The sequence below is a fragment of the Microcaecilia unicolor genome, chromosome 12 (genome assembly GCF_901765095.1).
Source record: "Microcaecilia unicolor chromosome 12, aMicUni1.1, whole genome shotgun sequence".
NCBI classification, from domain to species: Eukaryota; Metazoa; Chordata; class Amphibia; order Gymnophiona; family Siphonopidae; genus Microcaecilia; species Microcaecilia unicolor.
The window spans coordinates 43,179,535-43,199,023 of NC_044042.1; the positions used below are offsets into that span (position 1 = coordinate 43,179,535).

A 19,489-nucleotide genomic window follows, 5' to 3' on the forward strand; every position below is an offset into this window, starting at 1 on the left:
AATTATGTCTCGACAGGTCACAAGTCCCTGGGAGCTTTATTTGTCCTGTTTATGGAGGCAACAATCTGAGGCCACTGGACAGAGAAAGTACATGGCATGCTTCTCAATATTCCTAATTCTGCTTTCTTTCACTATGCATGGCTAGAATTCTTCCATTTGCCTTCTTTTTGTTGTTTTGGGGGTGGGGGGGAACCTGTTTGCCAGAGCTCTGGACACATCTATGCTGCTGACATTGAAGGAGGTGCACAAATTCTGTACCCTATCCATGTTAATGAGATTAAGACACTTGAGGCCCTGTTTACTAAGCTGCAAATTTTTAGTATGCACTAACGCTAGAGACACCCATAGGTGTCATGCACCATACAGTTTAGGAATGGGCATGCAACTAGATGTCAAAAAAATATGGCAGAAGTAACTCCACAGAAAAAATTTATACAATATTAAACAGCCAAATTAATGGTATTACAAAGAAAACTCCATTTATTAGTTAAAAAAAATTATATATATTTGCCTCACACAAAAGAACCGATCAAAACATGGGAGGGAAATTCAGCCTCCATGAATATGCCATCTCTGAGCCCTCTGATGAGCTAGCCAGCAGTCACCATTATAACATATCTTATTAAGAGCCTGGCTCCCCAGGCAGAAATGGCATTCTTAACCTGACGTTTTTGTACTGTGACGCTGTAGCAGTTCAAAAGCAAAACTATTAAACAGGAAAGTTTAACAAAACCTAAAACTGAAAATCCATCCAGTATTGGTTTTAATTTGCATAAATAAATTAAAGTCATTAGCAGATAAGAGTCATTCATAACGTGAGGCGCCTCAGGAAGAGAGAGAGAGAGAGAGAGAGAGAGAGAGAGAGAGAGAGAGAGAGAGAGAGAGAGCTCCGTTTTAGTACGGAAACATTCACTACCTCTCAGGCTGCAAAATTAGTGCTCCCCATTTCTACCCCAAGAGGTTGAATGTGTGATTTATCAACAGCTCCGATATTACTATGCATCAGATAGCTTCTGAAGACAGACCTTATAAGACATATTTCAAAATGTCTCAAGGCTGAAACACTTCTAATGGTCTTCAGCATTAAAATGCTGTACTATATGCACTGAAAATGCTTTAAAAAATGTTATTTTCCTATAATATGGGGTCTGAGGCACAATGAAAAAACTACAGGGGACTTGAAAACAATTGGACATTTGAAGGACAGAAGCAACCTCTCAAAGAAAAGAGGCTTTTTAATTTGAAGATTAAGGTCTTCATTGCACACTGTACAGTATATAGCACTATGCACCTTCCTGAAGCTTGTCAAACCAGTCAACATTTAGGGTTAACACCAGCTGCTGCTTAGAACCCGATCCCTTTTGTAGCTGACATTAACCTGTTGCAAGAAATTTATACCAACTGCATACTCTGTGGAAGTTCACCCAACAGCGCCATCATCCACACCCTCTAACAAGGAAATTCTTTAAGTTGCTCACCTCTAAAACCTTTCCCTGAAACTACATTCAGAATAGTTTCATGAACTACCTCACAACAGCAGATGCTTAATTTCATAGAGAATTCAGCTATCCTCTGTGATGCAACAGTAAGACTCCATTTCTGAATGCTCAAAAGGAGTGGAGAGACATTACCAATGAGTCGTTTAAAGAATTTCAATCCTACGGCAAAGTGTCTGAGGCATTCCTTTTTGATTCACCAGTAGATGTCAATGTAAGTTGGTACATCAGTACTGGTTAGAATTGATTTTAAGAAATTTGAGTAATAAAATTACCAGACTAAGGTTACTTACGTATCAATGGCTAGCAAGTTCAATGTATGCTGAGAATAGCAATGTACTATGAAAAAAAAAATCTGGCTGGCATGTCATACAAAGATCCATGTCAAACTACAAAAGTTCCATTTCCCCCAATCTGTGCCATTTGATAATGATAAACATAAGCGGTTGTCAATAATTCAACTGTTGTAAGTGTCTCTAGAATTTTACCAGGAGACAAACGTGACTTCCAAGAACAGAAAACCATAGTGTTAACAAGAACCATTTTAAATTACTCCCTCCGCACAGAATTTTCAACCACCTGGTCCTCAGTTTAACTTACCTGGACAAGCTAAAGCAGCTTCTTCAGTCTGCAAAAGAGCATAGAGGCTCACTTGTTCAAATGTAACCAAGTAGGCTCAAATCAATACCATAAAACACCACACTGGTAAAATGCTTGAAATACTTTCTGCACAGCAAGGTCAGTAATTTCTGAAGTCAAAGGAAGTAGACAGCAATGTTACCTTCCTACAAGTGTTTCATGTTGTGTTTATCTTGGGAGACTAGATTCTGTACTGAATTATTTGTGCTCAATGATCCTCTGCTCAGGCTGCAACCAAGTTTCTTTTACACCAATATATGGGGGGGGGGGGTGGGGGGGTGGGGGGGGAAGACAAGCCACAAGATCCAAGGAAAATCTATATAAAAGCCTTTAGTTTGCAAACAAAGCAATGAGAAAACAAGCTGAAAAGTGTATCCTGAGAATGTGACACAAAAGTACATTCCCCTCCCGAACACTAGGGTACCTCCAAGCCTTGGTGTGTGGTGGGCTAGAACCATTACCCCACTGCTCAATATAGGATATAGATAGAAATCTGAAATACAACCCTTAAACAATTTAATCCGAGGGTCAGTCCCAGGCCTCCCCCAGGATCCCAGTAGGTCGGAGGGGGGGGGGGGGGGGACGACTGACAAGTACAGGAGCAAGCACTCCTTACATGTTCTTGTACTTAACCCCTAACAGAAATCATGTGGTCAGATTGCCACAAGGGCAAAGGGGGATGGTCTGGGGGGGGTCTCTTTGTCCACGGAAAAGACACCATTGTGTCACAATGTAAAGGTACACAATTTAAGCTCTGGATGCATTTGTTCATATCAGACCAACTCAACAATAGCATTTACTCTTTGACAGATGTACCTAAAACTGAAGCATTTGGAAAAAAAAAAAAAGTAGGAAAAAAGGTAGGAATGTGCTGACATTCTGCAATGCATAAAAAATACATTTAACAATAAACAGGCCGACTCAGTTACTAGAGTATTTACATAAATGGATGTTTTACGTACATTTACCAAAAAAGAAAAAAAAAGTTGCTTTGAACAAAGTCTTATCCTGCAATTAACAGCTACAATCAATAGTGATCATAGATTACAGGTGAACTTTGAAACCAGCACCCAGAAGACTAGAATGAAGTAATACGGGGCAATGTTCACTCAGAGTTTAAGTTTTCACATCACCCTAATCTATCAAGCTGTCACCTACCTGATGACATAATGGTCCATTTGCCTGTAGCCAGTCAACCAATGATGTCATCAGCAGGTGCCAGCTTATTCCTATTGGGAGGCAAGAGCGATTGGTTTGGTGTCTTTTTTTGTAATACAATTTCCTTATTTTAAATCCAAAAATAGCTAAGAATGTGTTTACTAAGCCACACTAGCGGCTGCTGTGTCGGCATTAGCGCAGCTTAGTAAACAGGGGGGTTAGAATCAAAATAAGAAAGAAGGAACTAAGGTTTATTCAGGAATTATAAACTGGATTAATAAGGGGTGTGCAAACGGGGTGTGCAAAGACGTCCTGCCCTGCCCCCCCCCCCAACCTACTCAAAATAAAAGAAGGTGCAGACTGCCAGTGTGGCTTTGGGGCCCCCTTTCCAAATCTGGGCCCCAGCACGTCTAACACCAGGTCTGCAAGGCTGTACCCAATGCAGGCTGATTTCAAATGAACTGGAAGGCCAAAGGAGCAGGAGAAAACTGGCCACTTAGAGATCCTATCTAGCAATGATTTCATAAGAAATGGTATGGTCCATGTGGAGCTTGTAAATGTTTAAGTCATGCTGCAGGTTAAAGTACTCCAATATAACCAGATACGACTAGTTTTATGAACCATAGCTACTCAGATGAGTAGGTCCAGTGTGTTTTTACTAGCAAAAAAAGGTGCCGGTACTCAAATGACAGGCCACCCTTCAGGGGTGAGGTGATCACTGATAGGCCCACCCCACAATAGCCAGGCCCCCCTACAACCAGTCACAGAATCTATGACAAGGCAGAATTGTTGCATAGAGTCTGAGCTCTTTCATTAAAACTTGGGGTCCATGGGTCAATTTTAGCAGACAATGGAAAAGGTGCCGGTACTCAGTACCCCCAAGTACCCCCTCAAAAAAAGCCCTGAGTAGGTCCATAAGATGTCCATCAGGATGGCAAAAGAGAAGAGTGATAGAGGAATATTAGATGGTGCAAGGCACCTGTTAAAGACAGGAAAAGCCCCTATCACCCCATGAATTGCAACTTCCTGCTATACCTTGTAAAAGGATTTTATCCTGTTTAATGTCTTTACACCCCCTCCCCTTGGCTTACATAAGAGCACAACAGCAGCATATATCAACTGAACTCCTGCCAGAATGTTTCATTGTGAAGTTAATTCAAATTATAGCAGGGCATTTCTTTTAAAGAAGCTCCACAAGAATAACCGATATAAATTTGTGAGAAAGGTAAACTTCAGTTTTCTCTGAATTTCTCAGCCGCTTCCCATTTTTTCCAGTATTCAGTAGAATAACTGCTGTGAAGCTCCAGTTTCCAAATATTTAGGTCTGCACAAGCAAACTGTGGCACACAACATGTAGCAGCATATATGGCATTAACACACTGCATACTTTGTAAAAGCTGGCTAAAGATAGATAAGATAAATCTATCTAATCGGATAGAGATATGAATAGAATACGAACTAAAATTATTAATTCCCCTTAACAAAAATTATCAGTATGTAGTGCTGTCCACAGTGTCTACCCAAGCAGGGGCTATGTACATGTTGCTGACAGTAGACTCTGCAGGTCTACTGTGTCTCCCCAAGACCGCCAATGCTGGCAATCACAAACATGCTCAGTTAACGGTGTCTGCGCAGGTCAGGGAGATGCAGCAAACTGCACAGCTATGACCTGCATGCCTGCTGGCCCACCCAATCACCATCTGCATGCAGTGCTGGGCCGGCCCACCCACGTACTTGCCCACCCGGGCCCACCCAATCTGCTGTCTGCCAAGCTGCAGAAGAGCAAAGTTTGTTTCTGTATCAGATCACAAGACAAGACTGAATGACCTGTTTTCTGTCTTGTAGTGTCAGTTGAACAGCGACACGACATGTCTGTTCTGCTTTCAATAAAAAAAAGATAGAACTAAAATTATTTGTTGTGAGATTTCTGAACTGAATAAGAACTAGAACTTTTTCGGAGAGGACTGAATAAAAACTATGAACTAGAACTAGAATAAAATAAGAAAAAATTATATTTTGTAAATGAATAAAAATTAGAACTAATATTTTTCCAGACTAAAAATATCATACCCAAAAGCACGTCATTCACATCCACTGACAAAACAGAATATTACTTTAAGACAGCCACTAACCTATAAGATTTCCCTACAGCCATGCTCCGAGAAGTTCCATAAACTACCATATATAGTTGAATACAGATTGTTTTGGCCAAAAAGACATCAATAATTGAATCTGTTTCTATTTGGGTCTACCCTCCTTCCTGTGTGGCATCCAGCATTCCTTCCGTTCTGTCCCTCCTCCACTACTGCTACTGCCACAACCCCCCCCAACCCCCCCCCCCCCCCCACAAAACTAGAAGCTCCCTCATTTCTGTCCTCCCTCCTCCCCTCCCTGAACCCCATCAGATAGCCCCCACCCCTGGACATGCCATATAGCCCTGGTGGTCCAGTGGCAAGCTAAGACACAATGATCCCCACACACTCCTGCCCATGTTGTCTCCCTTTGAAAAAGGACTGCCATGAGGGAGTTTCTGGTTTGTGGAGGCAACAGGCAGGCCTGTGGGAGGGGGTGGCAGCAAGCACCATGGGGAGGCAAGGAAGGAGAGGAATACTTCAATATAAACCCTAGGGGAAAATGTTATCTCAGTTTATATTCAAATATATATGGTACCTCATACACAAGAGCAAATGTTATAATGTTGATCCAGATTAACTAAGACACATTTTCAAAGCACGTAGACTTACAAAGTTACATACAGGCTCATTTTCAAAGCACTTAGCCTCCCAAAGTTCCATAGAAACCTATGGAACTTAGCCTCCCAAAGTGCTTTGAAAATATGCCTGCTAGTAAGTTATGGAACTTTGTAAGTCTAAGTGCTTTGAAAATGAGTCCCTTTAAGCGACATTACAAAAGCATCTAGCTATTTAATTGTTTTGGGAGTGCCAAGATGGCAGCACCTGCATTGGAGAGAATTAAAACCTCCTTGGGTAGAGACTGGCTTCAGCCTTGTGACATCATGCCATTTCCTATTATCAAACTTCCTTGGTTTATACAATGCCAAACTCAACAATCTGAGCTAAATGTGTGATAATCACCCAAAGTGGACATGATTCCTTATGTGAAATACTGAAAACTTACAAGACGAAGAAGTACTGTCAAAATGTTGTTTAAATATACAGGTATATAGCAAATGTAAAGAAGCTGGCTCAGTAATAAATCCTGTGTACCACCAAGCAATGGACCAGGGTTTGATAGCCAGGTTAACTGGTTGAGATTACTGCAGAAAAAGCATTCGCAGCCTCATAGAGGGGAGGATGTCTTAGCCCACCACAGCAACACCTAGTCGCCAGACCTGGGGGTCTCTGTTAGCTGGGTTCTGGAGGAATCAATAGTTTGTGGCCACCAGCCAAGGATTACACTAGGATGAAGGACAGAGCTAGGAAACAGCATACATAAAACTTAGGTAGTTGCGACTCAAGCCTCAACACCGTAGCCTAATAAAGGCTGGCTCGATTTGAGCTGGAAGCCAAAGAAGCAGAAGGGGAATTGATGGGATAAAAAGAAGACCTTAAATGTGAACATGGCACGATTCCTTGACCCCAGTCTCTTGCCATCTGCTTGAGCCTTACAATAAGAAGGAGGGACAGAATCTTACCTGTGCTGTTCTACTGCTTCACCATCAGGAAGCTCTGCACCACAAACACTGCAACGCTCACAGATGCTGCGGCTCTCGCTCTTCATGCCAGCTGCAAGCTCACCCAGTTTAGTGAACAGTTCCCTCTGAATAAAGCCCTGGGGCAGCAGCCCTCCGTATGCACTGAAGTCCATAGACACTGCAAGGGCAGGTTGCATGTGCAGACTAGGCACCATGGACGGGGGCATGCTGATCATGGAGTCTGTTTTATGATTTGGTAAGGCCGAATAGAGGCTCAACTGCTTGTCCGTTTGAGAAACTGAATGCTCTGGTCCAACAGGGAACCCCTGGCCCACTTCAGGAGCGATATCTGGGGCATTTTCGTCCCGATTGTGGTGCAGGTCACGGGCACTTGTGATAACACTGCTACGGGTAGGTGTTCCAGGGCCTTCCTTATTTTTGTCATCTGGCTTATCACCACTGGAAATGCTAGACTCAGCTGTAGGGCTTTCACGGTTGGAGGCCTCGTCCACTTGCATGACTTCAGTTTTCACCTCAGAAAAGCTTGAATGCCTGCTGCTTGTGGAGTGCAAGTCTGAAGTGCTTTGCTGCAAAGTTCCTTGTAGAAGTGACTGCCCAATGGTCATCAGGCTGTCCACAGCAGTCTTGGTGGGGCTCATGGCTGAAAGTCCAAGGGAAGTAGAAACTGATGGACTCTGGTCCACCAGAGAACTGGTCAGATTTTGGCATGCTACGGTAGTACAACCACTCTCTTCACTGGAATGTTTTGAAATCAACAAGTTCTTGATGTACCTGGCTTTTCTGTCCTCCTCCTCCTCAGTGCCATCACCCATGTTGACTTCTGCATCATTGTCATCAGAGGCCTGAATGGTCTCCAAGATCTTCAAGCACTGCTCTTCCAAATATTCAATCTCTAGAATTTCTGCTGCATAGAGAAGGTCATCCAGGTCTTCGGCTTTTGCCTGGAGTGTGGCAGTGTAAGCATACTCCAAAATCTGCTGGAAGGTCTTTGGTGAAAGAAAGTCCAAGGTATAATGCTGACTGCTGCGGTGGAACAGTATTTCAAACATTTTACTAGTGCAAGCCAAAACTGTCCGATGGGCATGAAATTCCTGACTGTCCACCATGATGACAACATCACAAAGTGTCCCTGCAAGCCGCATCTGATTGGCTTTGTGCAAGAGCCCTGTGGGGTGGCTTGGATTCTGCAGCTGGATCACACCCATTTTAGTCATATCCATGGTGCTCCTGAGATTCAGTCATGAGGCTATCCTTGCTCTGTATTGAACGAGCTCTGTGAATGATTTTCTGGTAGAGAGAGAGAAGGGGGGGGAGGGAAGAGAGAGAAGACACACCCATTTAGAACTGGATAACATGCCACATCTTTTTCAGTGGTTATCAAAGTAGTTAAAGAAGAGACTTATGTAGTCTACAGTTCCACCTCCAACCCCAAGCAAGCTGCTTCAACTTCATCTGCTAAAATCTAGATGACTCTCAGGCTCATTTTCAAAGCACTTAGCCTCCCAAAGTTCCATAGAAACCTATGGAACTTAGCCTCCCAAAGTGCTTTGAAAATATGCCTCCATATATTCTTAAGTAGACTTTTCCCATCTGACTAGTACTGTCTTAAAAAACAGTTGCACAACTACAGCAGTATACAAATGTGATTAGAACACAAATCCCAGAAGTGGCTGAATTTATTTTCCCAGCATATTATCCTTGTTGAATACATCTATTTAATTATAAAGTATTTTGTACAAACCTATACCATTGACTGGAATTAGCTTCTTTTTAAGTTCCATCTAAGTCAAACTCTGACGTGATCACTATATGGAAAACAAGAAGAATGCTCTTGAAAATCATTTTGACTAAAGAAAATTTGGAAAGCTCTCCTTGATCAAGATTATGCTCATTTAACAAAAGTCACTTTGATTAGTAGCAAGTACAGTATTCTTAGCAAAATATATCCCATCTGTAGCTTTAGCCCCTTCTTGTCCTGAGGGCTAGCACTCTTCCAAAATGGTAGGATGGATTCTACAAGCTTAGAAGGAAAAACAAATAATGATTTCAACTTAGACATGTAAAATATTTGTATACCATCTCTAATCTTTTCCAGGACTGGAAAGAGCTGTGCAAATTTCCCTTCAGTCCACCCCTTAAAAATCTATCGTGCACTTTATATTACATGGAGAAACAGAAGTGGGAGAGAGATAAAGACTCAAATGAAGGAAGAATCTTGAAGAACTCAGCCATTCCTTAAGCACACACACACTTAATACACTGTTTCAGGATCTCAATTAAGATGTGTGGGTTATGAAATTATGGTATGACTATGTTGCTGCTGAAGGGACACAAGCACTCTCAGCATTTCTTCACACCCATTGCAGCTCCTCAGAAAAAAAAGTATATATATATATATATATATATATATATATATATATATATATATATAATCAGCCAACAGTGAGAGTAGAAAGAAAAAGTGTGTACAGTTCTCAAACAACTTGAAATAAAAATCAAAATTCCTCTTTACAAGAAAAAAAAAAAGCTAACATTAATTTTGGCAAAACCTTCTCTGCCTCATAAAGTCTGAACTCGGGTGTTTCACCCACTCCCAGAGGGCTGCAGGAGGAGGGGGAGAGGGAAACTATTTTGTGGCACATTTTTGAGAAGAAAATTAGGGAATTATTTATTTCCAAAGGCTTGATGTACCGCACAGGGTCGAATGCTGGCTACTGCGCAGTTTACAGTAATACAATCATAAGAGGGGAAAACAACCCATCAGGGAAGGGGAGGACTAAGAGCAGGCGTTACCAAAAGCTTCCAAGAAAAGATGGGTTTTGAGAAGAGATTTAAACCTGGCACAAAAGTGTTCCTGGTGAAGGGGGGGGGGGGGAGGGCATTCCATAGAGAAGGGCCAAGGAAGATTGGCAAGAGATGTTCAGGCAGAAGGCCAGGAGGAATAGAACAAGGAGACTTGCATTGGATGATCAAAGGAGACATGAGGGAGCCTAAGGAAGCGGGACTGCGTAAAGACAAGCTGGAGCTGAGGATAGGCGGGATTTGAACACAAGGCACAAGATCTTAAATTTTATCCTGCAGAGATGGGAAGCCAATGTTCTTGGTGAAGGAGAGGGGGTTACAGGATCAGAGCGGAGGGGTGAGCAGTGTAACAGCTTAAGTGAAGAAGATTGTAGCAATTGGTAGTCGTTTAATGAAGTATAGAGGGAGGCCTGCAAAGACGGAGTTACAGTAGTTTAAGTGGAAAATGAAAACAGCAATGTTTAAAAGTATGGTTCCACAAAAGGAAAAAAAAAAAGTCAACAAATACAGCACACTTATCAAGACAGCAAAAATGTCTCAAAGCCTTGCCAACTTTCAGTGTATTTCCATCCAGTGCAAACTGCAGATACCGGCCAGTCTCCTGTTACAGTGAATTTATCACTGGGCAGCAGAGGTTACTTTAAATGGACACTTCCCTTTAACAAGGTCCTCTCACTATTAATTATCAACAGAAGCATACAAGCCTAAATCTAAAATTCTCAACTGCACCCTAGCACACAGCCAGAGCAAGAGTAGTGGGCACCCTAGGCTAGCCTTACACACACACACACACACACACACACACCAATAGCTCAGAATAATAACTAAACTCAACAATGATGATGATATAAAAATGGTATTGCAAATGTATTTGAGAATATTTTTATAAAAGGCAGGTTAAAGTATACAGTGATGATCCTTTGGATCTGTGTGACTGTCACAGATCTATGGCTTTTCTTCCACTGCAGCTGCTCTTTGCTGCCCCAGGCAATGCCTAGTCTTGGGCTACCACTGTACACTGCTAACCACCACCCCCCCTCCCCAGTCTCATGATGCTTTCTTCTATGTTGCTGAAATGCTCTTTTGTGAAGTTTCATTCTGTATGCAGACTTAATGCATATGTGCTTTTTTTAAAACTGAGTGAAACTGGCTCCCATTTTTCAGCCACAGCATCCATTCACAGCAAAGATTTATAAACCACAATCCGCATCTGCCATGTTAGCACAAGAGGCAGACCTGCACTTAATACAAGTACACAAATATAACTAAATTTCTCTGTTCCGACATTCGGCCCTACGGTAAACCAGGCACAGCACATTTACCTAAATAAAATACCTGTCCATTCCCATCTTGGGCACTGAGAACACCCAAGCATTTAAAGGTTAAGAGAAAGTCAGGTTGCCTCTCTTTTGAATATTTGAGACCAATGCTAAACACCAGTGGCAGGCTGGAAGGAAAGAGGAGCCTAGAACCAAAAACTAATAAATTTGAGGTCACACATTTTGCCAAGAAATTTCAAGCGGGTCCACTGTAGACAGCCATTCCAAATTCAACAAAAGCAGACAGATGCTGCTTTAATACAAAGAACTGACTGGAATGAGGTGCTCATTGAAGAGCATAACACCTCTCAGCTTTAAAAAGATGTAGGTGAAAGCAAAATGTACAACAGGTGTACTGTGAACAATTTCATCTCTTTACCGAAGGAAACCCACTTGTCTCCCCCCCCCCCAAGAATCAAACTACATTTGCTTTAAAAGAGTGATGTTCTCAGAGTCCCAAAATAATTGCGTTTGACTTTTTTTAAGTGGCTTATTGTTTTAAGCTTGCTTACAGTGACAATTTCCAGGCTACTTCCCAATTTTTCTTCCACTGCCCCCATTAAAAAAAATAAAACTCAGCTAGTCAAAGGAGAACAGTGACCCAACTCCCTGAAAAAAACTAGGATTATCAAAACCTCCAACCCTATTTAGGCTCTAAGGCTTCCTCACTCCTCACCACAAACGCATGGGAAGGGTGGCAGTAAGTGGCTTTTACTACGTTCTAGCACATTCCCACAAATCATTTTGCTTTCACAACAGGCCACTGTGTGATTGCCTTTATAAAGGTGGGGGGGGGGGGGGAGAAGGGCTTGGAAAAATAATTAAAAATTAACTGAGTTCTTCTGCTCCCCCATTCCCAGCCTTGCTGCTGAAAAAAAGATAGGTGATTTTTTTTAAAAACAAGCTTAACTTTCACCTTACTGTCAGGGACAAAAAGTGGGATATAATATTTTGAAAAGGGGGCGGGGGAGGGAAAGAGGTCCAAAAATCAAGAGATTAACCCAAACACCCAGCCCCCTCCACTTTTCACTTGTGAACTCCTTGTTTTCCTTTCAGCAGGGAAAAGCCATCTTTCAGCAGAACAAAGATGCTTTCACGAGTTTAAAGGGTTAATTAGTGAACTATTAAAAGTCCTTTATCAGTTGTGTATAACAATTATAATGCTGAGTCCGAGTCCCGCTCGCAAAAATAAAGGTCTAAGATCCACAAAAATAGAGAGATGGGTGCCCACGATTTAATTCCTGGGAACACAAGATGACTTAGCTTCACACTTTAACAGAGGAGCTGATCTCAGTACCCAGATACTTTTTTTTTTTTTTGCTGCTCAAAACTTCCAAGCCCTCAGAAACAAGAGCCCGTGTTTGTAAAAATAAAAACGAAGGAACTAGCGCCAACGCAAATTAAAAGGCGTACTAAAATGGTACAATGTACATCAGTGTAAGCCCCTGAAAACAAGCCAGTCTGGTCTCCGTAGAAGGAAACAAAACCGGCACAATATACAAAGTAGCAAGGCACCACAGTAAAAATAAGCGTGCATTATAGGGATCAAGGAGCATCTGATAGCGCCACTCCGTCTCCTGCTAATCAAGCCTGGGTTCATAAATGAATACATCGCAAACGTTACTTTGTGCCCCTTTCACCAACACGTAGGTACATCCAGGTTGCAGGACTAGAACTAGGGACAAACTGGGCCGTACTGCCGGCATCAAAGCCCCAAATCGGGTCTCACACATGCCCCACTGGCCGAGACACTGGCCAGCTAACGCTTGCCCATCCCGGGGAGCTTTTGAAATGATTCTCGCCTTCTCGGGTGCAAACACGTTCACAGTGCCATTAAGCAGAAAACACAAGATGAATTACAAATCATAAAATATTCATCAGGTGCAAAACTGTAATTAACCCAGCAGGCTCAGAATAGCACTTTTAATTTGGGACGAAAAGAAAAAAAACATAAACAAAACCCACTGAACTAAACGCGTTTCAGCTATAAAAGTACCAGTGTAAAGACAATACGAGAGAACTATACCCAAAACTAATTTAAAAAGCTTTGGAGCGGGGGGGCATCCTTGAATCTCCAGTAAATCAGAAAATGTTAGTCTCAGAAATAACAAGCAAGCACAGAGCCATCCCCCTCCTCTTGCAATGTGAGAAATAAAACACGTTTTACTCCTGCCAGCCTCAGTCCAAATACATTACAGTTTAGATCATACCCAATCTTCCTTCTTTTTTCATCTTTCAGCTAGCGTTCACCCAGAAAAAAAAGGGGCAATTCAGTCCCCCCATATAATCATTGAAACGTTCATTTCCCCATCACAGCTCAAGCTCCACATTTAAAGGGCTTTTGCTTTTTTTTTCTCCCCCACCTTTCTTACTGTTGCTATTTCTTGGTAGAAGTCACCCTGAAACAAGTGCTCCTCTTTACCCCCTTCACTTTGCTTATAAATTCTAAGCACACTAACGCATATCTAGTCCCTCTCCCCACCTCCTAAAAATAAATCCCCACTGTAAATAACACACCAAGTTTATTACATGACAGCACTGGTAAGATTATATGGTCCAATTCAATGCGAATGGGTACTGTAAAATATCAGCATGCACAGATCACTCACCGGTGATGTTCTACTGTTACCATTAAAATTTGTGTGAGATAACTGTTGATGTTATTAAAGCAGCAGCATAATACACCAGTTCACAGTGCCCGCTCCCATTCTCACTAACTCCTCTCTGCTTTAAGGTTAGCAAATCAACAGAGCGGTGACGTCAACACAGCGCCCCTGCCTCACGCCGCTCCACCAGTGCGGAGCCTCGCGCTTTGCTTCAAGGCGGCGGCCATCTTTACTGCTGGCAGAGCCACTGGCTGCTCCCTGGGATCTGTGCGGGAGTGGGTGTGGCTGCTGCTGCTGCTCTCTGTTCGTTTTCAACCTGATCGCAGGCAACACATTTCTTTCTCCCTCCCAGGATCCGCCCTCTCTTACACAAATGCATCTTTGCCTGACACCTAGCTGCTGCTTCTTTGCTTGTAGCACTGCAATCTCGGTTTTATTTTCAGATAACGGGCAGGACTTTATTTTGTTAGTTTTCTTTTACGTTTAATGTTTACTTGGTTCTTTTTGTAAGATATAACAAGCTGTTTTGAAGTTTGTGATTATTTTTTTCTCTGTAACTATTTTCAATGTCTTTGCACGCACGGATGTTTCTGTGGATGATCCCCACTCTCATCTATATAAGATTAGAGCGCTGTTAGCCCTAAGGACAGGCTTAACCAGCTCCAGTTTTATCACATTATACCTCATTGCGCTTGGGTTTTCATATGGAAAATTGGAATTAGGGGTTTCATAAATGTTTTTGCAATTAAAAAAAAACACGGACTGCACCTTATGGCATGCGGCTGCCTCGACCCATATGCTTGTATAACATTTTAATTTGATGATTTTGTTTATATATGATTTTATACTACAGTCTAATATGCCTTTTAATTCCGAAAACTTTTAAAATATTGTTACAAAACCTACTAGGGACGCCTGCTTAACTGTTAGAGCTAAACTTGGGGAGAGGGGGGCCGGCCAACCACGACCATTGTATCCAAAAGCGAAGGGTGTCGAGTCATTTGGCCTCAGATATATTTAAGTGTTTCCTCGCTAAACACATTTAATACATCTGGCGCAATGTGCCAAATGCTAAATTACTAGCACAGTCAAACCGGAACCTCGTGATATATTGACCCTTATAAACTAGTTATGTGACGCTTCATTTTGCTGGGATGAAGCACCGAGGCAGAAACCTTTTTACCACCGTACTGCTCCTTGTTCACACCTGAATAAAATGAGTGTTTAAATGTTCTCAATAGATGGGAAAGTGTTCTTATTTTCTTCCGTGGTCTCATTCGGTGTAACGTGAAAACAAAAAAGAGGTTTTCATCCAGACGATGACGATTTGGCTTTTCCTTTCTCCCGCCTAAGTATGACTCATTGTAAGCAAAGTAGCTACGTTTTTATTTAAACAAATTTTAAAGCTTGCGTTTTAATCTCTTGTGATGATACCGGGGTGTTATGAACGTTTAGTTCTTTTTTTTTTTTTTTGGGGGGGGGGGGGTCCTTTGGAAATTTAGGAAAAAATGTGGTGCTACAGCGATTAAGATTGAAACCAGTGCAGTTAGAGTGCAGCCAGTACCGGGGTGTCAGCGGGCTCCTCTGGGTTTTAGTACCGGGGTGTCAGCGGGCTCCTCTGGGTTTTGCTCGGCGTTTCCTAATCTAATGCTGCTTCATGGAAGGATTTTTTTTTTTTAAATCAGATCTCGCAACAATGGACCAGTTCTAACAGAAGGATATGCGGATAGTGTTGCTGGAAATCTAGTAAAATGTGGACGCGAGGGGGGCGGGGGAGTAGACATCCATCTAGTGTCCTTGTGATTGGGGTTTGTAATGTGGAATCTGGATGGGAAAATAACACGACCCCCCAGCTGTAGTTTGTCAGGAAACAAGTGCTGGGGGGCGGGAGGGAAAGAAAGTTGCTTAAACTTTGCAGCCCTAGCGTGCGCCCTGGACTTTTCTATGCGTGATTTCACGCACGGAACGCCGCTCCTAGGAAGAGATGAAGGAGTGGGGGGGAGGAGGAGGAGGGCGGCAGATCGCTGTGGGGGATGGAGGCATTACCCCTGTGGGGGATGGAGGCATTACCCCAGCCGGGATCGGTCGGTGCACGAGCAGTGGCAGCTGGACAGCGCTCAGTTCCGCCATCCTGTCTGCCATCAACAATGATGGAGGAAAGAGACAGCCTTTCCTGAATCAATGAAGCTAAGCGGCTGCATGCAAGTCTGCCACATCGTTACAAGCAGCGCAACACAAGAGACAAAAGCCCCACTGGGAGCCCTGGGCCTGTTCGCCACCCCTCCCCCCTCACCACTGTGACTGCACAAGGGAAAAAGTCTTCTCTAGTCCCTTTAGTACAGACAGCTCTGCTTCCTTCCTGCTTGCAGCATGGGGTGGGGGGAGTTTAAGTAGCAGACGCAAACTGGCGGCAGGTGCTGAGGTCGACTTTCTAATACCTAAAAATCAAGCCTTATGGGTCCTGAACAAAACTGGATTCTGAGCGGTCTGTAAAAGGGACTCCCGGTGATTCCAAAGACTATGGGCCATATTATCTTTGGATTATTCTGATGCCGGGTTGGTTTATAAAAGTTCTCGCAATCTGGTGACGGTCCATCCCGAAGGGTGGCTGGAGGAGGAAAGAGGGATTTGGAATTGGGGCATAGCTGTTCCCTTCTTTGCTTTTACTTTCAGGCTGTCGTGACAGGCGCATGTCCTGCATATAAAGACAGAAGGGGTTGGGGTTTCTTTTGTTTCCTATTGGTGTTGGTTATACTCCTACAAAAGTTTCTGTTCATTTTTCCCCGGGGAAAATTGAAAACAAAAAACCAAAAGGGATTAAAGTACAGGTCGTTCTTAGTCTGCTTTTGCAGGGTCTTTTGATTTGCATGACGAGGCCGGGGAAGATTCTTTATCTGTATGCCGTCTGTGATCGTTCGGGTTAGGTCTGTCTGTAATTGTTCGTGCACTTTGGCGGCTTCTTTAATAAAAAATAATGTATTTACAGTAACACACAACAAGAAACGAAGTTATCGGACTGGTCAACTTCTTTGCACGAACTGCAGAAATGGGCAAGAGCTGGGTTTATAGAAAGTTATTTATGTATTTCTTACTTTTCACCTCAAAAAGTAGTTTCATTTTTAATCATTTAGTCCAGTATCAATCAAGAATTTTTTTTAAAGATCTTTAATAATTCAGATGACTGGATCTCTGATGTATAAAAGTTGGTGTGTACTTTCACACGCAGTCAAATGTTTAGATATGTTCTTGATTACAACTCTTTGCTTCCTACGTGTATGTGTGTACCCACTACCTGCTTTAAGTCGCCTCTGCTTTATAAGTAGTTCCATAAAATGCAAATAGCTCAAATACACATTTTTTAATCCCTCCAATTTGTTATTCAAGGAGCTGCTGCTGGGTTTGCTCAGTGGAAACAACTCTAGCTCCCAATTTTGACACTTGACATATTGTCTCTCTCACTCGGTGCCTGTCAACGCTCTTTCACATTCAAATGAACTTTTTTGCATTTACAAAGTAGAAATAAACATTTATCTCAGCAATTAGCAAACGCTGAGTCCCCTTTTAAACCTGTTACACAAATAGATGTAATAAACTGCAAAAATATAATTTGCATATGTTTTCAACTCGTTTTTTTTAAATTTTATTTTAGTGTGCACGTGTACGTACAATTTATGGTGAACTTTAATTAAAATAGATTTTTTAAGTGGTAAGCTGAAGAGCTAAATTGGGACATGATGCCATTTGTATTCTTTTAATTAACTTGAGCTACACCTAGGTTTCTAAACCTCCCCACACCCATCTTTCAGTGGACAGATAGTTCCCAATATAAGGGGAGGCAAGGGATGAGATTGGCACCCAATTTCCTTTCTGCTGCTTGCTATCCCCTCCTCTAGTCAGAAGACAGGCGTTCTGCAGAGCTGGACCCTACAGGCTGCAAAACACACAAATAATCTCAGTCACTAATCTTCCATGAATCTTGGTAGACAGGAAAAACTAGCCCATGGTTCATTAGAAGAAAAATCGTTTCTGAGTTCTTCAATGAGGCAGTGCATTAAAAAAAATGTTCCAAACTAAGAAAAGGGGAGATTGAAACAAATTATAGAGCATCAACCAAGAGGCTAGTTAACAACCAACATTGTGGGAACTTGAAAATGATGCTGGTTGCCTACCAGACTTTTGCTGAGGTTGTTTGGGCTATGATAAGGCATCTTGGAGTAGAAACAATGCTGGCACCACTGAAGATAGGACTGCATTAATTTTCGGCTGAAAATAAATGAAACTTGGAAAGGTTTCCTTTCTGGTTGGCTTATACACACAACGTATAAGGTACAAAGCAGCTTTCTTACTGCCTTTCTCTTTTTTTGGGAGGGGGAAAGGAAGCAGAGGAAAGGGGTTACCAACTAAATTTGGATGGGGCGCAGGGTTACGTGAAACCAGGTGACATCTTACACTTATTACCGATCCCGAGTGCTTGTTTGGAGGGCACCCATTAAGTGAAGGGGCCCTTCGTACCAGCATTCAACTCGAGGCAGAGGTGTTAGGAAGAGAAGAAGGGTCTGGAATGGGAAGGGGAGGGGAAGAAGCGTAATGCATTGTAGGAATCCAGTGGGTGCCTTCGGCCTGGCTTACCCATAGGGAGATTTAAAGGTAAGCCATGCCGATTGAAGATCTGATTGGTGGTGCAGCCTGAAGGGGAAGGGGAGGGGGAGGAGCGAGGTATTTAGTCAAAGGCCTTCAGGGAGTAGGGCTTTTCCTGCTCCTCAGAGGCAGCTTTCCCACCCTCCCTCCCTTTTGCTCCATGGAGCCCTGGCTAGGGCTGTGGTGTGGAGGCCTTTGTCACAGTGGGAAGTAACCCAAGCTATAGGGTCTCAGGCTCAGAGTTCTGAGCTGGTTTGTAATTAAAGGGTCAGATGACCTGGCTAAATATAAGCATGGAGCGACATGCCAACACCATGGGTCCTTGCTTGGCTGAGGCGGGGCTATGTTAATTACTTGCCGCTTTACTGATGGGGTGAGTGGTCGGGGGGGGGGGGGTGTTGGAATTGTTGCCTCTTAATTACTTTGGTGTAGCTCGGAGTTAAGTTATTTGTTATACAAATTGTAAGTAAAGTTGTCAAGAAGCTGGCGGCCTTTGTTAACCAACACATTTGTATTGGCTCATTATTAATATGGAAAGGCAAGATGGAGTGGGATATGTAAAGGGAAGGAGAGATCCCATCTGTGAAGTTATTGGAAAATAAAGCTAGAGGCCTTAACTTGTCAAATGCCCTTCGGAGGAGTTCAGTCAGACTGGGAGCCCTATTTTCTGATGTTTTCTTGCTGTTCTTACTATTGCTCTCCCATCACTTGTTAACTGAATTGTGCAAAAGTAGATGTAGGGTTATTATTCATTCTGATAGGCATAATCCAGAAAAACAAAGTTGGGTTGGGGTGGGACTCCAATTTCTCTAGTCATGCATACTGATCAGACAACACCCCAGTACTAAGAGACTGCCCCTGGCCCAGTGCAGATCTAATTCATTGTCCTGTTTGCAGGACCGATATCAGCTACCTGGTAAAAGAGACTTATAACCAGGGCTTTTTTTGAGGGGGTACTGAGTACCGGCACCTTTTCCATTGTCTGCTAAAATTGACCCATGGTCCCCAAGTTTGAATGAAAGATCATGATTTTCTAAGTTTGTGGTTTTTATATTTGCACCAATGGTCTCAGCTGTGCAGGAGTCCTCCAGCCCTGTTCCTATGAGCAGAGATGATGCATCTATATGAGAGAACTGCATGGGAATGGGGGACTGT

The 19,489-nt window shown here is 42.7% G+C and overlaps 1 protein-coding gene across 2 annotated transcripts in view; it reads right to left on the reverse strand.

The window, feature by feature from the left end:
* The window catches only part of ZBTB16 (zinc finger and BTB domain containing 16), a 294,044-nt gene extending 280,138 nt beyond the window's left edge, over positions 1–13,906 (reverse strand). For both annotated transcript variants that reach the window (XM_030221434.1, XM_030221433.1), the window contains exons 1-2: positions 13,700–13,906; positions 6,949–8,256 (exon numbers count right to left, since the gene is read on the reverse strand). In XM_030221434.1, the coding sequence (XP_030077294.1) occupies positions 6,949–8,189 (1,241 nt within the window). In that variant the 5' untranslated portion in view covers positions 8,190–8,256; positions 13,700–13,906. The remainder of the gene's footprint in view (positions 1–6,948; positions 8,257–13,699) is intronic.
* Positions 13,907–19,489: the final 5,583 nt, after the last annotated feature.